Raw genomic sequence first — 19,203 nt, 5'->3', positions numbered from 1 at the left:
CCCTCACCCCAGGCCAAATTAAATACTTTATTTTGAACAGAGTTGTAAAGCTAGATTTTTTTTTTTAAGTAAGATTTACAAACCACACAAAGTTCATAAAGAAACTGATGAAGTGTACTGAATTCATGATTCTGACAATGCAAATCCTATGAAGTTATTCTTTCCACAAACCTTGCTAAAAAAGCAGCTGTATCAGTTCCCAGGATCATAAGCTGCTTATCTAAGGATTCTGAGGGAAAGGAAGTGGTGGATAGATATAAGAAACAATTAATGATCCTGAAACCTAAAAAGCCGGATATCTGAAATAATTTAAAAAAAACAACCAAACAAACAGACAAACAGAAGAGACAGAGGATTTGCTGGGAACTCACCTCACCTTGGAGCAGAGAAAACAGACTAAGAATTCCAATTAGGGACAGATTACTACAACACTTGAATAAACATACTGTGATAAAACCAATACAGTTTACTACGAGTAAAAATTCTCTAAATTCACAGGTTTTGGGGGGTTTAAGAAAAAAATAATAGAAAATAGGCATGAATTAATGGAATGCTTCTGATATATCTCCTCATAAATACTTAAGGAAACGAACGAGATAATATTGTTACACATCAGTTGATGAAGACTGAGCCAGGATTTCAAGGACCAGAAAAATTGATTATAAAGGATTTTCAGAATCAGTACTATGTCTGTACTATTTAACAGTCCAGTGAAGAAGAAGAAATTAAGTTACTTAAAGTTCACTGTGTCTCCAAAAATTTTCAGAAAGAGCTACACTGCCTGAGACTATCAAAATGGATCCCAGCTGTGCAACAGCAGTTTAGGAGAACTGGCTAGTTGGTGCACTGTTATCACACTTTTAAACTTCTTAATGTTATGGCTTCAGCTAATTATGTTAATTGCTTGTCACATCATCATAAAAGAGTAACCAAGACTGAAAAGATTCAAGGAGTAACAAGATACACGTTGAAATATTTTGGATTTGCATCCAGTAATCCGTTGCAAAACAAGAACTACCTTTTTCCTTTCAAGAGCAGATAATCTGATTAGTTCAACTCTAGCTTCTTTTCTTCTTACCCCCTTGCCCCACCTTGCAATACTACAATAAGAAAATGCTAAAAACCAGAAAACAGACCTAAAAATATGAGGAAGCTATGGCACTTCGCATTGTTAATCTGCAAGATTAGTAACCATAGATTATTTAAAAGGTGTTAAATTTGCAATAATTTAAATACATGAAGAGAAGCCAAATTTCACTCTTCATACCATTTTACTGATTCATCAGAAATTTATAATGTGAAAACTTGCTTTTCTCTGAAATAAGTTACTCATTACTGGTAAACTTCAGATACCAAAATCATGCGGATTTTCAGTTTGCTCAAGTCTTTTCTTCCTCCTCCCCTTCTTCCACTAAATTAAAAGCTGATCCTAACACATTCACAACAGATACAGCTATAATAAAAAATAAATAAATAAAAATTGGAAATAGGAAAGCTCTACTAAAGACAACCTATCTCTATATGATTCAGAAAAAAGCCAGTATACCTTAAGATGTTTGGATGTGAGAGTCTATTCATAAGTTGAACCTCTTTCAGCATGTTTGCTCTGTTGCTGTTCAGTGTGTTCATCTTCAAAGCCATTACCTGGTCTGAAGTTCTGTGCCTTACCTATAGGATACAAGCAAAAAAAATGGTAATCATATGAAATGCAAACTGAAAAAACAGTAATGTTGTAGTACAACTTAGTAATGTTGTAGTACAACCATACTACAATGACTTAATCTATACTCTGATTTCTGTAGTCTTTATCACACAGATGACTTTCTATAAGCATACTACCCAAATGTGAAAAGGTATTTTGCTCTTCTCTTGCAACTGGTGATGACAGAAAGCTTGAGAAGTTGAAAAAATAGTTATCAGCTTCTTAGTACAAGTGAAGGAAGCCACTTATTTGTCCAGGGAGAGAAAGTTTCCTGCTCCAAGAGCTATGAAATGAGGTGTTTCCTCGTTCCACCCATATCCCTCTTCTTATCCCACTGCAGTAGTTGGTGTCATTGTTCCGCAGAACGTATTATGAGAGGACCTGCTCGTTACAGCTACAGGGCAAATTTCAGAGGTATTCAATGTTTACTTCTGAATCAAGACCATGAACCAGATTATACATTCAGTGGACAGAAAGCTGCGAAGCAGAGAGGTTACTCGACATGGTATCACCCAGTCTAGGATGTTCAGTAGTGGCTGCAGAATGTCACCATGAAAAAGAGGATTTCTCCAGCAACTGTGCAGAACCAGCACACCATTCAGAGTTACCTTCCACAGTCAGAAAGGCATGATTGTGGCCATTTCTAACTTGATACTCTCAAACTAGCCTATTTGTCATCAGCAAACAAACCAAGGTTATGTAGAAGTGTGCTACTATCAGAAAGGAGTTGTCACAATAGTACAAGACTTGCCAAGCCTCAGAATTTCCTTGCAGTTCAGCATTCCCACATGCATATCAGTAGTATTCATGGAAATCGTGTTTCCATTATTTTCTTCCTACATCAGGACCTGCAGCTCATAAGCAGAAAATGTGTACTTCTCAAAGCACTGAACTACCACCATGGCAAATTTATTCATGTTTATGGAGATTAGAAAAAGTTTAGAAAAGTCTGTGATGCAAGAATTTAAGACTCTCATCAGCTTTCTAATTTAAAACAGAAATCTACATTACGATGTAGGTACACACAAACTACCTGTCTTTCAAACAATGGCAGCCTGCCTCCTTTTATTCCAGGAGACTCTGCTGATCTTTTCCAATAAAAGGCTTCTTTAGCTGTGGTATGTGAGTTACAGAAAGAACAGCTGAATTCATGATAAACAGATGCAAGAAGAAAGCTGGGTATGTTTTTTGGAGGTGAGGCTCACTGGTAGGTCTGAGACAGCAAGTGATACCCATTTTCAAGTTTTATTTGCACACCATATCTTCAAGAACAAGGGGCATATTTCAGCTAAACATTCTCACCTAGACACAAAGCACCACAAATTCAGCACAGGGATGTACTGGGAGGAAAGGGTGTCACGTTTCAGATGTGCGCCTGGCTTAACGCAAGTTGCCTATTCCCGTCCTAGTTTGAAGTATAGGGTAGCACTGGAAACATTACAGTTAAGTGTAGTAAACAACATCAAGGGACTGAGTGAGTAGAAAAATAGCCCACAGATGCTTTTTCTCCTGCTTCCCCTCCTGCCCATGAGCTTCTCAGCTGCCTCACCCACAGTCACCCAGTAATCCCAGTGCAAGAAGGATCAGAGAAAGGAGGTAGAGAAGGATATAGAAACCAGCACTGAGAGCAGAAACCAACAGCAAGTTCATAAGCATGGGACTCCTCCTTTCAGTGGCAACACTGTCTTCAAAATAAAACTGGTCGAACTACAGCTTTAGTGCATTATAACAAGATAATCTAGAATCCTTCTGCATATAACCTGTCTTGCCTGTTTGGCATCCTTATTGGTTTTAAGCAGGATGATTGCATGTTAAGTTGATGAGGTTTATTGTTACTTGTCAGGTTTCTTGTGTCTATTGTGTGCTTTCATTAATTTTTAATTACACAGCTTTTGCATACCCAGCTGATTTGAATTAACAAGCTAAGATGGACAGGTCAATGTCTATATCCAGACTTTTATAATCTATATTTTAGTTATACATTAGTTTTATTAGCAGTGGTGCTTTGGCTGAGGAACAAGAAATTTTAAAAATGCTTTCATACACTTAAGAAAGAAAGATTTGTTCCAACAATGAAAATTTAAATTAAGAAAAAAGGATAATTTGAAAGCTTTGAATCTATACACAGCAGCTAAATCAGCACACTTCCTCTGGGAGGAGGGTTAGGAATCTTGGGTGTTGTGGTGGAGTAATTTGGGGTTTGCAGGGAATAGGAAAGAATCTGAAGGAACTTAACTCCTACCGGCAGAGAGATGCTCTCAACAGAACTTCCTCAGAAATCAGCTTTCCACTAACACAGAAGCTTCAAGGTCTGCCAACAGGGAATGAATAGAGGTAGAAGGTGAGGAGGAACTCAGATGAAGTGTGGTCTTAAACAGTATTTACCTTCTCATTAACTGTGCTAGCTACCTCTTAATTTGCTGCCCATTTCTATAATTCACTCAGTTCCGTGCCAAAATTTCACATCCTTTTGCCTCAACACTGAGGTAAAAGTAAAACCTATCATAGGACCTTCTTCCTTGTTCTTTGCCTCTTCCTTGTTCTGACCACTCTTCTTGAGCTAGGGAAACTTCAGAAAACAGGGTGGGTAAGTTTTTGGGGCACTGTGTCCTGCATGCTTCCTGGGTTTTCAGGTCTGATACACAAGAGGAAGTGGCCAGCAACTGCTTCTCAAAGGTCTGACTACCCACAGCACTAACTCCACATCCAGAGAAAATTGAGCCGCTTTTGCAAAGACAAAATTTTTCATCCTCCATTTCAGAAGGATATTCTGGAGTCTTTTCAGTTTTGATAGACTGAACAAGGTTCAGAGGTGAGGTCTGGGGGTTTTTCGTTCATCTGTTTTATAAAATCATTTTCACCATGCTTGGAAATAGCTCAGATTTCTAGCATATATAGCATATTCTGTCCATATAACTGGTCTCTAAACAGCACCCAACACTGCACTATGCTTTGTTTGACTTAAAGGGACACCATAAGGTAACACCAGTGATTTTATTTGAACTTCTGTATGTTGTTCTGATGTTGGAGGGTGTACTCCTCCTGAATCTGATAGAACAGCAAATTACCCAATCAAACCAAAGGAGAGGTGGGAAAACAAGGACTCTTCCTCTCATGCTAGCTACCCTTTAAGCAAGGAGGAAGAAGCAGAACTGAAGGTGGGAGGACATCTCTCAAGAGGACAATACCCAATATTATGAATAAAATCAAATACCAGTTTATATATTATGGAACACAATGCTAATCACTTGGAATATAGAATCATAGAATCAGTAAGGTTGGAAAAGACCTCCAGGATCATCTAGTCCAACTGTCAACCCAACACCTCCATGCCTACTAAACCATGTCCTGAAGTGCCACATCTACACGGTTTCTGAACTCCTCCAGGGATGGTGACTCCACCACTTCTCTGGGCAGCCTGTTCCAATGCTTGACGACCCTTTCAGTGAAGAAATTTTTCCTAATATTCAATCTAAACCTCCCCTGGCGCAACTTGAGGCCATTTCTTCTTGTCCTATTGCTAGTTACTTGGGAGAAGAGACCAACACCCCCCTCACTACAACCTCCTTTCAGGTAGTCGTAGAGACCGATAAGGTCTCCTCTCAGTACATAAGACTAATTATGTTCTCCCCTTAGATACATAAGACTAATTGTGTTCTCTCCTCTAAAGCACTGCTGGCTAACAGTATTTCCGTGGCAAGAACGGACTGCCAACAGGGAACAGACAGGTCCTATCTTTAAGGTCTCGGTCAAACTCCGGATCATCTACATAGAAGGAGCTATCAGTTACACTACCCTCTGTGCCTACTTACCTGTCAGTCATACCCTAGACAAAATTTGGGTCTGTTTCGGCATCCCTTGCCAAAACCCTGCCAAACCGTTTAGTTTTAATTCTTCATCTCCTTTCAGGCCACCTCTGTGCTATGAAAGCATGGAAGTGATGTTTCAGCCACCTGACCGCTCCAGAAGGAAAACTAGTAAATATTTTGGAAATACTGCTGATCCAATTTAACATTTGTTTACAAGGCAGTTTGCCTCAGGCATATGCCTGTATACTCAACATAAGCAGGGATTTACTCATGCAATTCAAACCTTTCACTGATGCAACTAGCAGATTGCTGCAAAGCTTTTAAAGCTGTTGACATTATTATTAATTAGGGTTCCTTGCATATCAGAGCAAGTAACCTTTCAGTGATGTCTGGATGATCATGTCTCTGCTTAGAAATATTCTGACAATCCTACAGCTGCTTTCCCATGCTGCTTTGCATGCGCTTCTGACTTCTCAGTCTGCTTACCTATGCGTCTCCATCTCCGAGGTCACAGTAACCAGATATTGCCTCCCTGTTTTATTGCTGGCAGGCAGTTAAACTGTCCCTTTGCACCCTGATTCTTCTAGGATCAAAGTACTTTGTAAGTACTTTGACCTGGCTATGGCTAGCTGCATGGCCTGCCTGCTCACTGTGTCTCCAAACCATGTTCTGATCCTGGACCTTACCACTTCCTTTAGAAGAAAGTTATAAGCAGAGGAAGTCATGGATCCACGTACAGAAATTAGTAATACATTTGAAGGAAATCTCATAATAGCGATTGAGCAAGGCTCACATTCAAAAGAACTAGTCACTATATAAATGCTATACCAAGTTCACACAAAGAATATCTGGCAAAAATTGGTGGGTTTGATTTTCAACTTGCTGCTTAGCTACAAAATTCTTTATTATTAAAAAACCCTAAATATCATTTAAATAATTATTTATTAAGTCATATAGATATGTCAGGGCTTTCTGAAAATCCAAACCTTTATATTACTTCCACGTTTTGCCTGGACTGAAGGGGGAGGAACATTTAAGCAATAGCTGAAATCTAGCCTGATTTCATCTTTCATAAGGCCTTTTTGACCTTTACTATTAACTGTACCTTTCCAGGTGTCCTTGGAATGAGCATCTGAAGAACATTTCCTAATATTGATGTTATAAATCTGCCAATACAACTTTCCTTTTTGCCCCTAGTTTTTAACTGCATTTTCATTATTTTCCAACTATATAACAATGATTTGGAAGTATTTTGCCACTGTTCTCCTCCAAAACGGCATTTAATTGCTTTCCAGTTTTTCCTTACCTTTCCCTCTTCTGCTATCCAGCCTCAATGCTTAATTATTTACAGATCTTATGCAGCCTACTACATAAAATCATGTTGCCTGTCTATCTCTAGCACCCACACCAATTCTTTCTTCATTCTTTTACACATCTCAATCTTCATCTGGCCATTTCACCTTCACCTTCCCTGCCATGTGTCCAAAGTACCATTTTAAAAGCAGCCCTCCCTAGTCCTAATAGATTACTGTCCCTGAGTTTGCTTCCTGTTTCCAAGCTCACTGTATTATCCACAAAAATGCTACACATATTATTTTTTACTTACACTGGCTCACAAACCTTACATTCACCAGTTCAAGTGTTTCCTCCTCACTCAGCCTGCAGCCTTCATGTTAGTGACATATACAGAAAAGGTCAAATTACTTTTTATTTATCTATGCCACCTTCTATCAGTCTCTTTTCCGTAACATTCTTAAGTGTCTTCATCTGATTTGCAAGTATTTTCTCTTGTGATTATAAGAGATGAAGACATTACTTTAGTCACCTTTCTAGGCTGTTTGCACTAACTATGCTATGTAGTATAACTCTGTTTGACTGAAGAAACCTCCCTTTAATTGAGAAGACAAACCTATTCTTCAGCTCAGATAACACTGTTTGTAAAACTGGAATCTCAAATGTTTTTCTAAATGTTAAAATGTAACACATATTCATAGTAGTGATGCCTATATGAAGTAAAAAATCTCATGTCACTAGGAAAATTTGCAGTGACAAATAGAAGCTTAAAGAGATACATCAGTCCAGATAATATTAAGCTGCTATGTTGATGCTAGGGAGTCAGACTGGGTTGTGGTTGTTTTCAGAGTAGTAGTATAATGTCACTACACTCTAACTTCTTGTAGCAAGAGAGAAGCCTGCCAAGTGTAACAAAACTTTGCCAAACAAAACTAGTCAGTATGTGTTACAAGAGCTTTAGCACAGGTTCAGAAAATGTACAGAAACTAGGCACAGAACAAAACCCAAAACCTTTCAAAACCCTGACAGTAATTGTGACTCCACTAATTTTTAGTACTAAAAACAGTTGTGAGAAATACAGAGAAAAAAGTTGGAGCCTTTACCATTTTCCCTTTAGTACAAAGGCTTGGTATTGGTCATCAAACAAAGATCCTACCTTGATAACTTTCATAACTTCTAGTTTCACCAATTCAGCAAAGTAGCAAGTTCAATTACTACAACATATTCCACACCTATAGTCCAGCATATTCCACACCTACAGTCAAACAAGTTGTCCAATTCATTTGCCAAACTAAAGTGAATTCATAATTAGTGAGATAGCGGTACCGTTGATACTTTGTAAATCCATTTGTGTGCCTAAAGCCCCTCAATTTTTCTTTTGTATTTTGTTTTTCTTCATTGCCCACTGTAACGTAGAACCAGGGCCCAAAATACAGCATTCATTTACTTTAAACAAACCATTTATTGATAGGAATCTGTGCACATCTCTCTGCCATTAACTTGATCTCAATCAAATCATAAAGGCAAAAAGAGACTACAGTCTTATTTTGAGAGAAAGCACAAACTAATCAGAGGACTATTGTTCCACAGTTTGAGATGAGATATAAACAGGCACAGCCCGGATGGGGAAGTTGACTAATTTTGTAGCCAGTTCAGCAGAATGTAACCATATAAAATTCCCTTTGCAATCCAGGAGAAGGAACATGGACCTGCTGCTTAAGTACTAGGCAAGAAAATGCAGAAGAGCATTGTTATACCACAACCTCAGTATATAGCTCAAGTATGTACTTTATACCTGAGTCTAATGTCATAGTCTGGAAAGGAAAAGAAATATTGAGTTTGAAGTACAGAACTGGGAGCTTATTCTTCATTTTTAATGGTAGCTATCATCAGCTCATTGAACAGCCCTGGGCATGCTACTTCACTTACTTTCATTCTCTCTTCAACTGTACCTAGAAAATGGAGGTGATATTGCCATCTACCTGCCAGGGAAACTGGAAGTTTGCTGCAAATGACTATTGTAACATCCAAAGATAATACATAATCAGACACTGTAGCTGTGTCCTTATTTTCCTATTTAATTTGTAATACTTGTGGTTAAATATTTCCCGTGTTACTATGGGTTTATCCTGTATGAAAGATGATGGTATTTACATAATCTGCAGATGCTTTTGAAGCAAAAAACACTTCAGGCTGAGTTTTCCCGACATATAATTGCACCTTCAGTCTTTTACAGTATATTAACAGTTTGGTACTGAGCACGCAGCCCCCACAGTGTACCAATGATGTCATCATCGCTATTCAAACCCATTTATTGGGTTCATTTTCAAAATCGGTATGGGAACCTTGAAAGAAAGTTTTATTTTGGGCAGAAATAATTTCCTTACCTTTCCTTTATAAATCTTTCAAATAAATGTTACCATGCATGAGTAAGGAAGTCAATCTCACATTTCAGAACAGAGCCCACTGGCATACAACTATTGCTACTATAATCACAGTTGCAGCACTAAGACTTGACCACAACCACAAATACGAAGAAAGCAGGGAGTATAAAGGAGCTACATTTTCCTTACTTGAGGATACTTAAGTTTTTATAAATTGCTACATTTAATAACTTTCAGGCTACAGCCAAAAACAAAAGCTCTAAATAGTTTCTTGTTATTTAAGCCTTCATGGAACTGCTCTTCTTAAGAATTAAATTCTCCCAGCAAAAAAGTAGCTAATTAAATACACCATGTCTCCTCATTGTCAGTAAAGACTAGGAAGCACAAGAATTGGATTTGCAGGACTTAATTGCAGGCAGCTGATGTGAAAGTTACAAACTGTCATTAGTGACTCAGTTGTTAGACATATTGTCAGCTATGGATTAGTTAACAAAGCAACGCTGTCTCAGTACCGAATCCTCCAGCGGATGTTTCATAGCTCTGTCCTCTCCTCAACCCCTAATCCAACAAGACCATCAAACAGAAGGCCTCACCCGTGCAGAGCAGCGCCTGCTGCTGCCTAACACGAAGGGCCGTGCAGCCACCCTGAAGCGCTCTCAGGCTGTGACAAGCACAGTGAGATCGGGTTGGCAGCCATGGCGACTCCCAGACGGAGGAAGCTCACAAGGAGAGGGGAAGGGAGTCCCTACAATTTGGATATGGCCTCAGCAGCTACTGGGAACAGGACATCTTGGATGACTCGCATACAGAATTCCCAACAGCTGGGGAAGTAAAGACTAACAGAAGCCACATTATGCAGGTTTTGGAGTTCCTTTCTCTAATCATTACCAATGGCTATTAAGGGACTATGAGGAAGCATTCCCTATGGATCTGAGACTGTAAACAACATCTCTTTTCTGTTACTGCTATCAATAATAATTTGCACTTTTCATTTTTAGATTTCATACTAGTCAGTAACACATGCACCTGTATTACCATCACACACACAGTCTCCAGGCACAGGCAGTGAAATCCATCACTGAAATGTATTTAACTCCCCTGCCCCCCCAAACCAGTAACTAAGTGTTCAGAGAGGTGTGTCACAATGATCTTAAGCGATGCACTCTGTTCTCTAGGCGCAGTCATGTTAATACTGGACATATGCCAGCACAGTTATTTGAAGAACAGTAAATCAGCACCTGTCTCTCAGTATCAGCTATGAATGAGCTTACACAAATGTGCATGTTTGCCAGCTGGCAAAACGCAGAAAATCCCAGAGCTGCCAACCCAGCACATCTCCATCCAGAACAGAAAACTAAACAGATCATTTAACTGTGCTTGAGAAATTATTATGGAAAACAAGACAAAAAGCCCACAAACATTTCTGTGCCAAGGGAATCTTGCCACCTGCTTTGCCCCGGGAAACTGCACAATGATACTCAGATTGGCACAACTTTTCTTCCAGAAGAAAATCAAAGGCCCAAAGGATTCTTAACTACAGAAGTCACTGTACTAAACACAAAACCCAACCAGGAGGTTATCTCTTACTGTAACAAGTGGGACCTTGCAGTATCAGAGTGCCCTTCTTATTGTTGACAGAATTTGTGAACATCCTCTCTAGTTGTAAGGACAAAGACATACCTCGCACATTTAACTTATCAGCGGCTCAACAAGAGTTAGAAGAGGCCAAGTTTTCACACAGGTGATGAGTACATTTCAAAATGGACAACTTTACACTGATTTACATTCATTTTTTGACTGAGTATTCTTTTAGTACCAAGTTCATTTCAGTGATTTTTGCTCTGGCTTTTTACTACAGAAACAAATCCTTCACTTTCAGGGTATAATGATAGTTCTACCGTATTTTCCGAAGTTTTCTTTCTTCAGCAGAGGAGCTGGCTGACCAAACCAGAAAAGTGAAACGTAGTGTAAGCAAAACTCTCTTTCCCCTGTTTGTTAATTTGCTTCACTCAGTATAGTTTTAGACTTTACTTGTAGTGATGCCAAGTAGGACTGTAGGAAAAAGTATTGTGGAAATATGATTTTGAAAATTTTCTTAAAATTTTTCAACACCACTACAAAAGGCAAGGCTTTCATTAGATCTGCTACCTGGTGACAGCTTTGAGTCACTTCCAGTGTTTCCACAGCTGATGTTACAGGGTGATTATTACATGCATATTTTAAGACTTCTAGCCAGAAAATAAATAAATAAAAATCAGGACTTATTTCAGGTAACAAATGCGAACTAGCCCTCCATTTTGCTTTGTATTTCAAAGCATTTGCAATTCTGCTAAATGTTAAGAGTAAGAGTACCCTGCAAGTCAGACAGGTAATTCTGAATTTTAATGCTACTCACACATGAGTGGGAATGAAGTAAGTATTTTGCCCCGGTTGTGCAATCCATAAAGAATAATAACGCAGATGAGGTTTTTAATGCCTATATTAATGATCTGTTGGAGTAAGGCCTATTTATTACTACTTCTCCCCACAGCCTATGCCCTATAAAAGCATTGGCTAATTAAGTGACAAGGACTAGGATGACAGCGACTTGGCACCTCAATAACCAAAAAATCATTAGCAAGAGGAAGACAACTGTCTGCTTTAGTGGTTACCATACAAATCATCTTAGCAGTTGGTAGAAGGGTTCCAAAAGGCTGATACTTCACACAACAGTGTGAGACAAATCAAACTTACAAGACTTCTACTTTGACTAAGTAAGCACCAGCATCCTCAGGACTTATGCCTCATCTCAGTTCCAGAATGGTGCTTCTTCCTACTCCTGACAAGTATCAGAATAGAAAGAGACTGATTAGAACCACCTAGCTGATATTACTGAAGAGCTTGAAATTAAGTTTCAAAGTTATTCTAGCCTTCTGGGCCAGTTTATATAATACACAGAGTGACTGTATTCCCAAGCAAACAATTAGCGGCAAGTTTTAACACTGTAACTTCATATAGGAGACCTTAAGTCTCAAGTATCTTGCCGCTGTCATCTTAAGCAAGGTGAAAGAGTTTCCTCCACTAGCCAAAAGGGGAAGATTTTCAGCTTAAAATTGAACCCCATTGAAATAAGAAATGAGACCAAAAGGCATGCGTGGACAAGAAGATTTGCTGTCTGTCTTTCTAATAGGCATCACATCACACAGGGAGGGCAGCGACAACTGCAATGGCTCTATCCCACTGTGACAGAATGACAGAAGAAATTTAGAAGAGGAACAATGCACCACACCTGGGTGAGGGAAGACACGCACTGCTCAGATGGGTGTCACTTCTCAGTCACAAGGTATATTCCCCGTGCCTACAAGACCAAATATTAGATCTGCGTAACAAATACGTAAAATATGTAGAATAATCCACTTACTCATTCCCTACTCATTTTCCAACCTAAGAGGACTGCTTCTGCCACTATATGTCATAAGCAGAGCCTGAAGTATCTTATTTTGCCTGATGTAGCAACACCAATCTCAAGGAGAAAAAAACCAAACACTTCAAAAAAAAAAATTGTCTAGACCATTAGCTTCCAAAATTGGTGGCCTTAAACTGTTTGTAGCTATAAGTTTCTCAACACCTTGCTAAGCTTAATCAAGAACATTCTAAAAAAAACAGGATGGCTACAAACATGACCAATGAACCAACAGGAGAGAGAAGACAATTTCTGGTTGGCGAGGCTGTTCCCACAGTCATTTAATTTTTAAAATAAGCACAATTCTTATTACAGCTTCTAGCCATTGGGCCTTATTATGCCTAAAGAGTACCTTCAAACAACTGTTTTCTCATTGTAAGACCGTTTATGCACTGTAATGACATCAATTTTTATACACCAAACACGTGAAGACTGAAGCCATTCACCAAATCACTTTTTTAGTTATCAAACCAATTTTTATTGTTTATTTTTCCCCATGTGTTGACACCAAGTGTTACAGTTCTCCACCTTTAGAAAAGTCAAATATCCAATGTTGAAAAAGTATTTAATACATACAACTAGACAGTTTCCTACAAATACTTCATAGGGTAATAAAATACCTTTTAAGCCTATCAAATAGTCCCACAAATATCAAGGATACTGTGATCTCACCTCTAACGTTTTACAAAGTTTTTGAAGAACACCTACATTTGTTCAGGCCCCTGATCAGGCTGCTAATTCCAGAGGCAATCAAAGAGGACCCTTTCCTAGTGCAAACCTTACACTACATGTTCAAAACATCACAGTAGAAAATGAGAGAACTTTGAAACTGAAGCACTAAGGACAAAGAAAAAGCATGAAACAGATTTGAGGTTTCCTGTGAAATTTCACATTATCAGCTGACTTCTACTTCAGTGCTGCCTTCAGAATGTTTTTAACCTGAATACCAGAAATACTTCCTTATGAGTTATGCAGAAAGATATTTTTGTTGTACTTCAGATTTCTAAATCAATAGTGTTACTATTTTGTTCCTTAAGACAAAATGACAATCATTCTAAATAGAGAAGGTATGAGGAAAGCATATATAAACGATAGAAAGCAAATCTTCCAGATGCTTTCTCACTTCCTCGGTAGATTTTTAACATCCCTCTGCCAAGAGCTTCTGCCCTCCCAGCTCAACCAGATGAAGAGGCTGTTCCTGCACATCATCTTCAAAGGAAGTCAGAGTAGCCTAATCTACCGCTGGAGGTTTTTCAGTCCAGTGTGGCTTATGACGCAACCACTCCTCTCTTGCTCTATAAAATTGATTCTTCAGAGATACCTGGGAGTTAGCATCTCCCATTGACAGTAGAGACTACTGCAGCTTTAAAGAATAGGTTACGGAGATGTCCGTGAACAACGACAGATAAAGCTGCTTTTGCCCTGGGACAAAAGGATGAAAAGCAAGGTGACATGAAGTCTTTTCGAACCCTATGCTTTTGACTCCACAAGTCTATAACGCGAAGAAAAACACATGAAGATGTACAGTGTGGTAGGAAGGCCTAAACAGTAATAAAAATGCCAAAGCTCGATGTAAGCAAAACTTGCAGAAAGCAATTATGCCTACTGGGCAAGAATTGTTTCCAGGAAAAAAAAAAGTGCAATTATCTCCAGTACGCTACTAATGACAAGAGGAAAACTCTTGTTACTGCATTCTAAGTCTGGGGACACAATACAAGTTCACACACCCACTGTGTAAACCAAGCTATGGTTCCAGCAACACTAGCTCTCATATACAACAGCTACCGTAAAGAAAAATGCCTACACACAATTAGTCTTCCTATCGTCCTCTACATAAAAAACACACAAGCATTCTGCCCAATTAAGTGATTTTACGGATATATTAATGTCACTTTGAAGAACGTAATGTTGGCCTAAAGTCTGGTGACAAAGCAATCAAACTGTTCAAAAGCAAAAGCTAGAGCTGTACTAAGAGCCAAATTCACCCCTTAGTTTGGTATTAACAAAGAAACCATCTTTTTCCTGTTGTCAGTGTTTATGTTGAGAGATTTGAAATAATAATCAAAAGGGTACATTAGGATTAAGAAAAGTTTGTCTCCAGTTGGAATGCCCAGAATCTCTTTGATTCGTGCTGACATTTAACCCCTTCCCCCTTAAAAGAATTCATGGGGAAAGGTATTGGTTTGACAGCCCTGAAGACTGACATCCTACTTCTGCGGCAAACAGGTGCACGCAGAGGAGACAGTAAGAACTTGCTTGTAGAGTCCTAGGAGTGCGCTGGGGCCTTGTCCTGCAGGAGGGAGCTCCATACCAGTTGTATTCTCGGCCATCCTGCAAAGATGGGCAATAATGCACAGACTCACATCTAGATTTAAAACACATTGACAGTTCAAATATTGCAGTGCCTGCTTATCTATCAAAACCCAAGTTAATGAAGATTCCAGTTCTGGAAAGTGCTGTCTACAACCTCTGAGCCACTGGTTTCCAATACCTTCTCCAGTGGGGTTTTGCTAAGCATGGGCTGCAAACCAAGCAGCAGCTCCCTTGCCTTGAATTCAGATTCTCTTGCAATTTTTCCCCGCACCTTTTCCATGTCGTTTTTGAAGTCATCCTCTCCTTTTAATCTGAATTGGCACTCCCTTCTCTGCATGCTTGTTTATAAAACTACTCAAATATCTCCTTCCCTCCTTCCACACATTCACAGACATTTTACTCTTGGAAGAAGGCCTCTGTTGACATGATATATCACTAAATGCCACAGGAAAACTGAACCCTCTGTCAGTAATGAGTTGCTAGTAGAGTCAATAAGCAAATAGACAGGACCAGCTGTAGAAACAACTCAAACTGGGAAGTTCTAGCTATAAAAGGATAGTTAAAATAATAAAATATGGCCTGGATACACCAAAGGAGGTTCTAGAATCTTCTATAATGGAAGTTTAAACGACAGGCTGAAAATAGCTGCCAAGAACAGATCACATATATTCGAGCCTGGCTCAGCTAAGGATACTGCAGTAGTTCTCATAACATCCCTTCCCAGCTTTACATTAATTTTAAAATTAGGTGATAAGATTTATTAAGCTAATTGTATAAATGTTTTACAATAGTAATATACATATATGAACACACAAAATTCTGTAAGACATCTGACTTCGTGCCACAACCCACTACAACTAGATTAAAGACTGGCTAATGATAGCTCAAGATACAGTTGTACATGACAAAGCAGCATAAGATAGGGAAGTCTTTTACTGAGCTTCCAGAGGAACTGAGCTAGGCCTCCTGTTACTCAATATTCTGTGTTCACTTCCAGCTCACTGATGGAAGTTGCCACTCAGAAAAATTTGAAACTTCTAAGTTTCTAGCATTACCCTGTTCGCATTATTTCACTAAGTACTGAAGGCCGCTTTGTATCTTAGGTCCATCTGTGCAAAAATTAACATACCCAAATGAGAAACTTCACCACAAACAAGGACTGAAGGCTACAGAACAGGAGACCCACACCCATCAAACATAAGGTACTAATGTGCTATGGCAACAAGTGGTGTGCATTATAAAAGAGTGTGACACAAAGCAAAAGGATAGTTTTTACATGTCATTGTTAAGAACAAAACTAGGGCATTCTGAATTAGGATGTCCACTTTAGAAAGAGAAAGATGTTGGAGAAGATATTGGAAAGACTTAAAGCTATATTGCAAGAACTAGGTCATTCCTAGAGTTGGGGTGGGACAGGAAAGAGACAGAAATTGGGGCTACTTAACACACCAAAAGTTTCAAAATCTAACTTGGTAATGTACATCAAGTTTTATAGGGAGGAAAGAAGAAGTACTAAAGAGACGCTGGCGCAGCAAAAACAATACAAAGCACAACTTGGTGGACTAACAGGTCCAGAGACTTCTGTTAGGTACAAGACCAATTTGTTAGGTACAAATTTACAACAGTGACATTACACACTGAGCACTGGAATCCATGACACTGTCTTTGAGGTCTTCAGTTCAGAACTGAATTAAAAAAACAACAACAGAGGAGGGAGTATACCTGTGTTGTATGTGGTGTCAATATATGCTGTAGACAAAATACAGGTTACTGGTAAAATATAATGACCTTTGATTATGTAGCAGTGTGTGTGTAGAGACCTAATAACTCTTCCAAGCCTTAACTGTTTGAGAAGTCCATAATGCCTTTAAACATATAGTTTAACCTTGAGACATAATAGGCAAAGTATAACATGAAAATAGATATTCATGCCAACCAAGACAGATACTTTTTTTTTGTCAAGTGACCTATCTATTCTCATAACTTTTGTGTCTGAAGTCCTATGAGTTAGTCCCTCACTTACTCCATTGTACAGTTCTTACTCTGCACTGTTTATTCTAGTCAGAAAGTTCTGTCAAACCTAGGTCAGAGGCCAAAAGAAGAAAGTGACATCAAACATTTCTGCGCTGGACTCCTCAAGGCCTGCAAAATTACAGACAAACACACAGAGAGATGTTAATCAAGCAGAATGGTAATTAAAATAGTATAAAGCACAAAAAAAAAAGCAGCTCTCCGTGAGTCACTTTGGGAGATCAGTAGTATCTCTCAGATCTGCCACAGTCAGATGTTCCAGAGGTCAAGCCCACCAGCATGACAATGTGCTTGAGACACAGTATCACAAATGATACAAAACAAAATTATACTAGATAGTGTACATTAGAGGTAACAGAACTACTAGTTTTATTCAAAATATATTACAAGTATTTGATAAAAAAGAATTACATGTAAGTGTTCTTCACACTACCTCTAAGCACAACTCCACATCAGCCCTGTTTGTCCTTTCACATTAGACAGCTGGATGCTGCTTATCTTTAAGGCATCTTGAAGACATTAAATAAATATTTATGAGGATCCTAGCCTCAGGCACAAGGTACGTATTTAGACAGGCACACCTTCCCTGATTGGTCAGCACTTTTGAAACTCAGAGCACATAAATTTGACCATGCAAAATAAAGACAAATAACTAATTGATGAATTGAGGACCATCATTCCAGGGTATTCAAATAGGAGGCCTTTACAGCATCAGCACATACAGCATGAACATCCTGAGGATACTGACACATTTGCACCCACCACTCCTCTTGTTAAGTCAACCAAAAGTACACTGCCTTCTCTTTGCATTCAGACTTGGCCTTGCACCTGGATAGTGCTAGTTTCATAGGCTATGGTGTCCATACATCACAGAATAGCACTGACATTTCCAGCATTTGTTTCTCAAGGGTATCCATGTTATATCAGCACTAAGATTCATCATAACTTGTTTTTCATATGGCTTCAATGCATCTTACAAGACATCTTCATAAATAAGCCAGACAAATGTGATCTAGAAGGAACTACTATAAAGTAGCAATGTAAAACCATAATCAAAAGTGTAGCTAGTGTTTCACAGCTAAACCAGTAAGATTATCAAGTAGGACTCTGGAGGAATCTGCCTGAAGTCAAACTAGGGAGTGAAGGAGGGCCAAGCACTTCTGAGGCAGGATTAGAATTCAAAGTGATCTTGAAAAATTAAGACATGCCTGAAGGAGGGCAACACAAAAAAACAAAACCCAACCACCAAAGCAGCATTATTTAACCCAGTAGGGATTACTAGGTAAAATCTGCCGCACAAGTGCAAAAACAGAAAAACTGTGTAGCCAGAAGTTCTGCAGAAAGGATCTCAAGTTATAGGGGATCATAAACTGAGTGCTTAGCGCTTGGTGCTGTCAGTAAGTATGCTGAAATGGAGGGCTGATTTCCCCTCTCAAAATTTTTCTTTGGAGGCACCCATGCTAAGCTGCTTAGTATTTTGGCTCTAAAAGGCAGTTTATTTTGTATTATGTCTTATACATCTTATATTCATAGGCTCGTCTTTACCCATCCACCATTAAACAAGTATTTCATTAACTGATTTTTTTTAAAGGTATTATGCACCTTTTTCACTGCTCACATGAATAACCTTCCCAGGTGCATGCCTTAAGATACAAACTATACTGACATATTGCTTAGAGTATTTCATAAGATGGAATTTTTTTCTCTGATGACTGATTTCAAATAGTAAATCTCTTGACTCCTACAAGGTTAAAAGCACAGTTTGAAGTGATCAAGACTGTGGCCTTGTTGACTTGAGTTGACTTCAAATTTGATCTCTGCCTGTCCCAAAGATAATCTTTGGAAGGCTGCACTAGCTTTAGCAGTTTTGTCAGAGCATGTTCCCTGACAAATAGAAATTCTTTTTCTCCCTGTTATACATATGTCAACTCTCTAGCTATTGGGGAGGGGGGGGTTTCAACAGTTAAACCCATCATTACAAGAGCAGTGAGGTGTCCCTGCATTACAGAACTAATCAGAGTGACGCAAACATAAATTGTTTTCCTCCTCTTGAATTGTATTCTGATAGTACTGCTAATTAGATGGCTAGGCATATTTAAAACAGAAGAACTGTCAGCAGTGAAATAACTATTTTAGCATCCAGAACTACCCAAGACAAAACCATGAATTCTTCCCTGATGTCAAAAGATTTCACCATTCCTCAACAGTCAAAACCCTCGAATTCCCCAG

The 19,203-nt window shown here is 38.8% G+C and overlaps 1 protein-coding gene across 1 annotated transcript in view; it reads right to left on the bottom strand.

Moving 5' to 3' along the window:
* The window catches only part of TESK2 (testis associated actin remodelling kinase 2), an 86,187-nt gene that overhangs the window by 54,708 nt on the left and 12,276 nt on the right, over positions 1 to 19,203 (bottom strand). Inside the window, exon 3 of the mRNA XM_072866751.1 lies at positions 1,547 to 1,668. Coding sequence (XP_072722852.1) covers positions 1,547 to 1,668 — 122 coding nt within the window. The remainder of the gene's footprint in view (positions 1 to 1,546; positions 1,669 to 19,203) is intronic.

The sequence above is a fragment of the Ciconia boyciana genome, chromosome 7 (genome assembly GCF_034638445.1).
Source record: "Ciconia boyciana chromosome 7, ASM3463844v1, whole genome shotgun sequence".
NCBI classification, from domain to species: domain Eukaryota; kingdom Metazoa; phylum Chordata; class Aves; order Ciconiiformes; family Ciconiidae; genus Ciconia; species Ciconia boyciana.
This window is presented reverse-complemented; position numbering and strand designations above follow the sequence as displayed.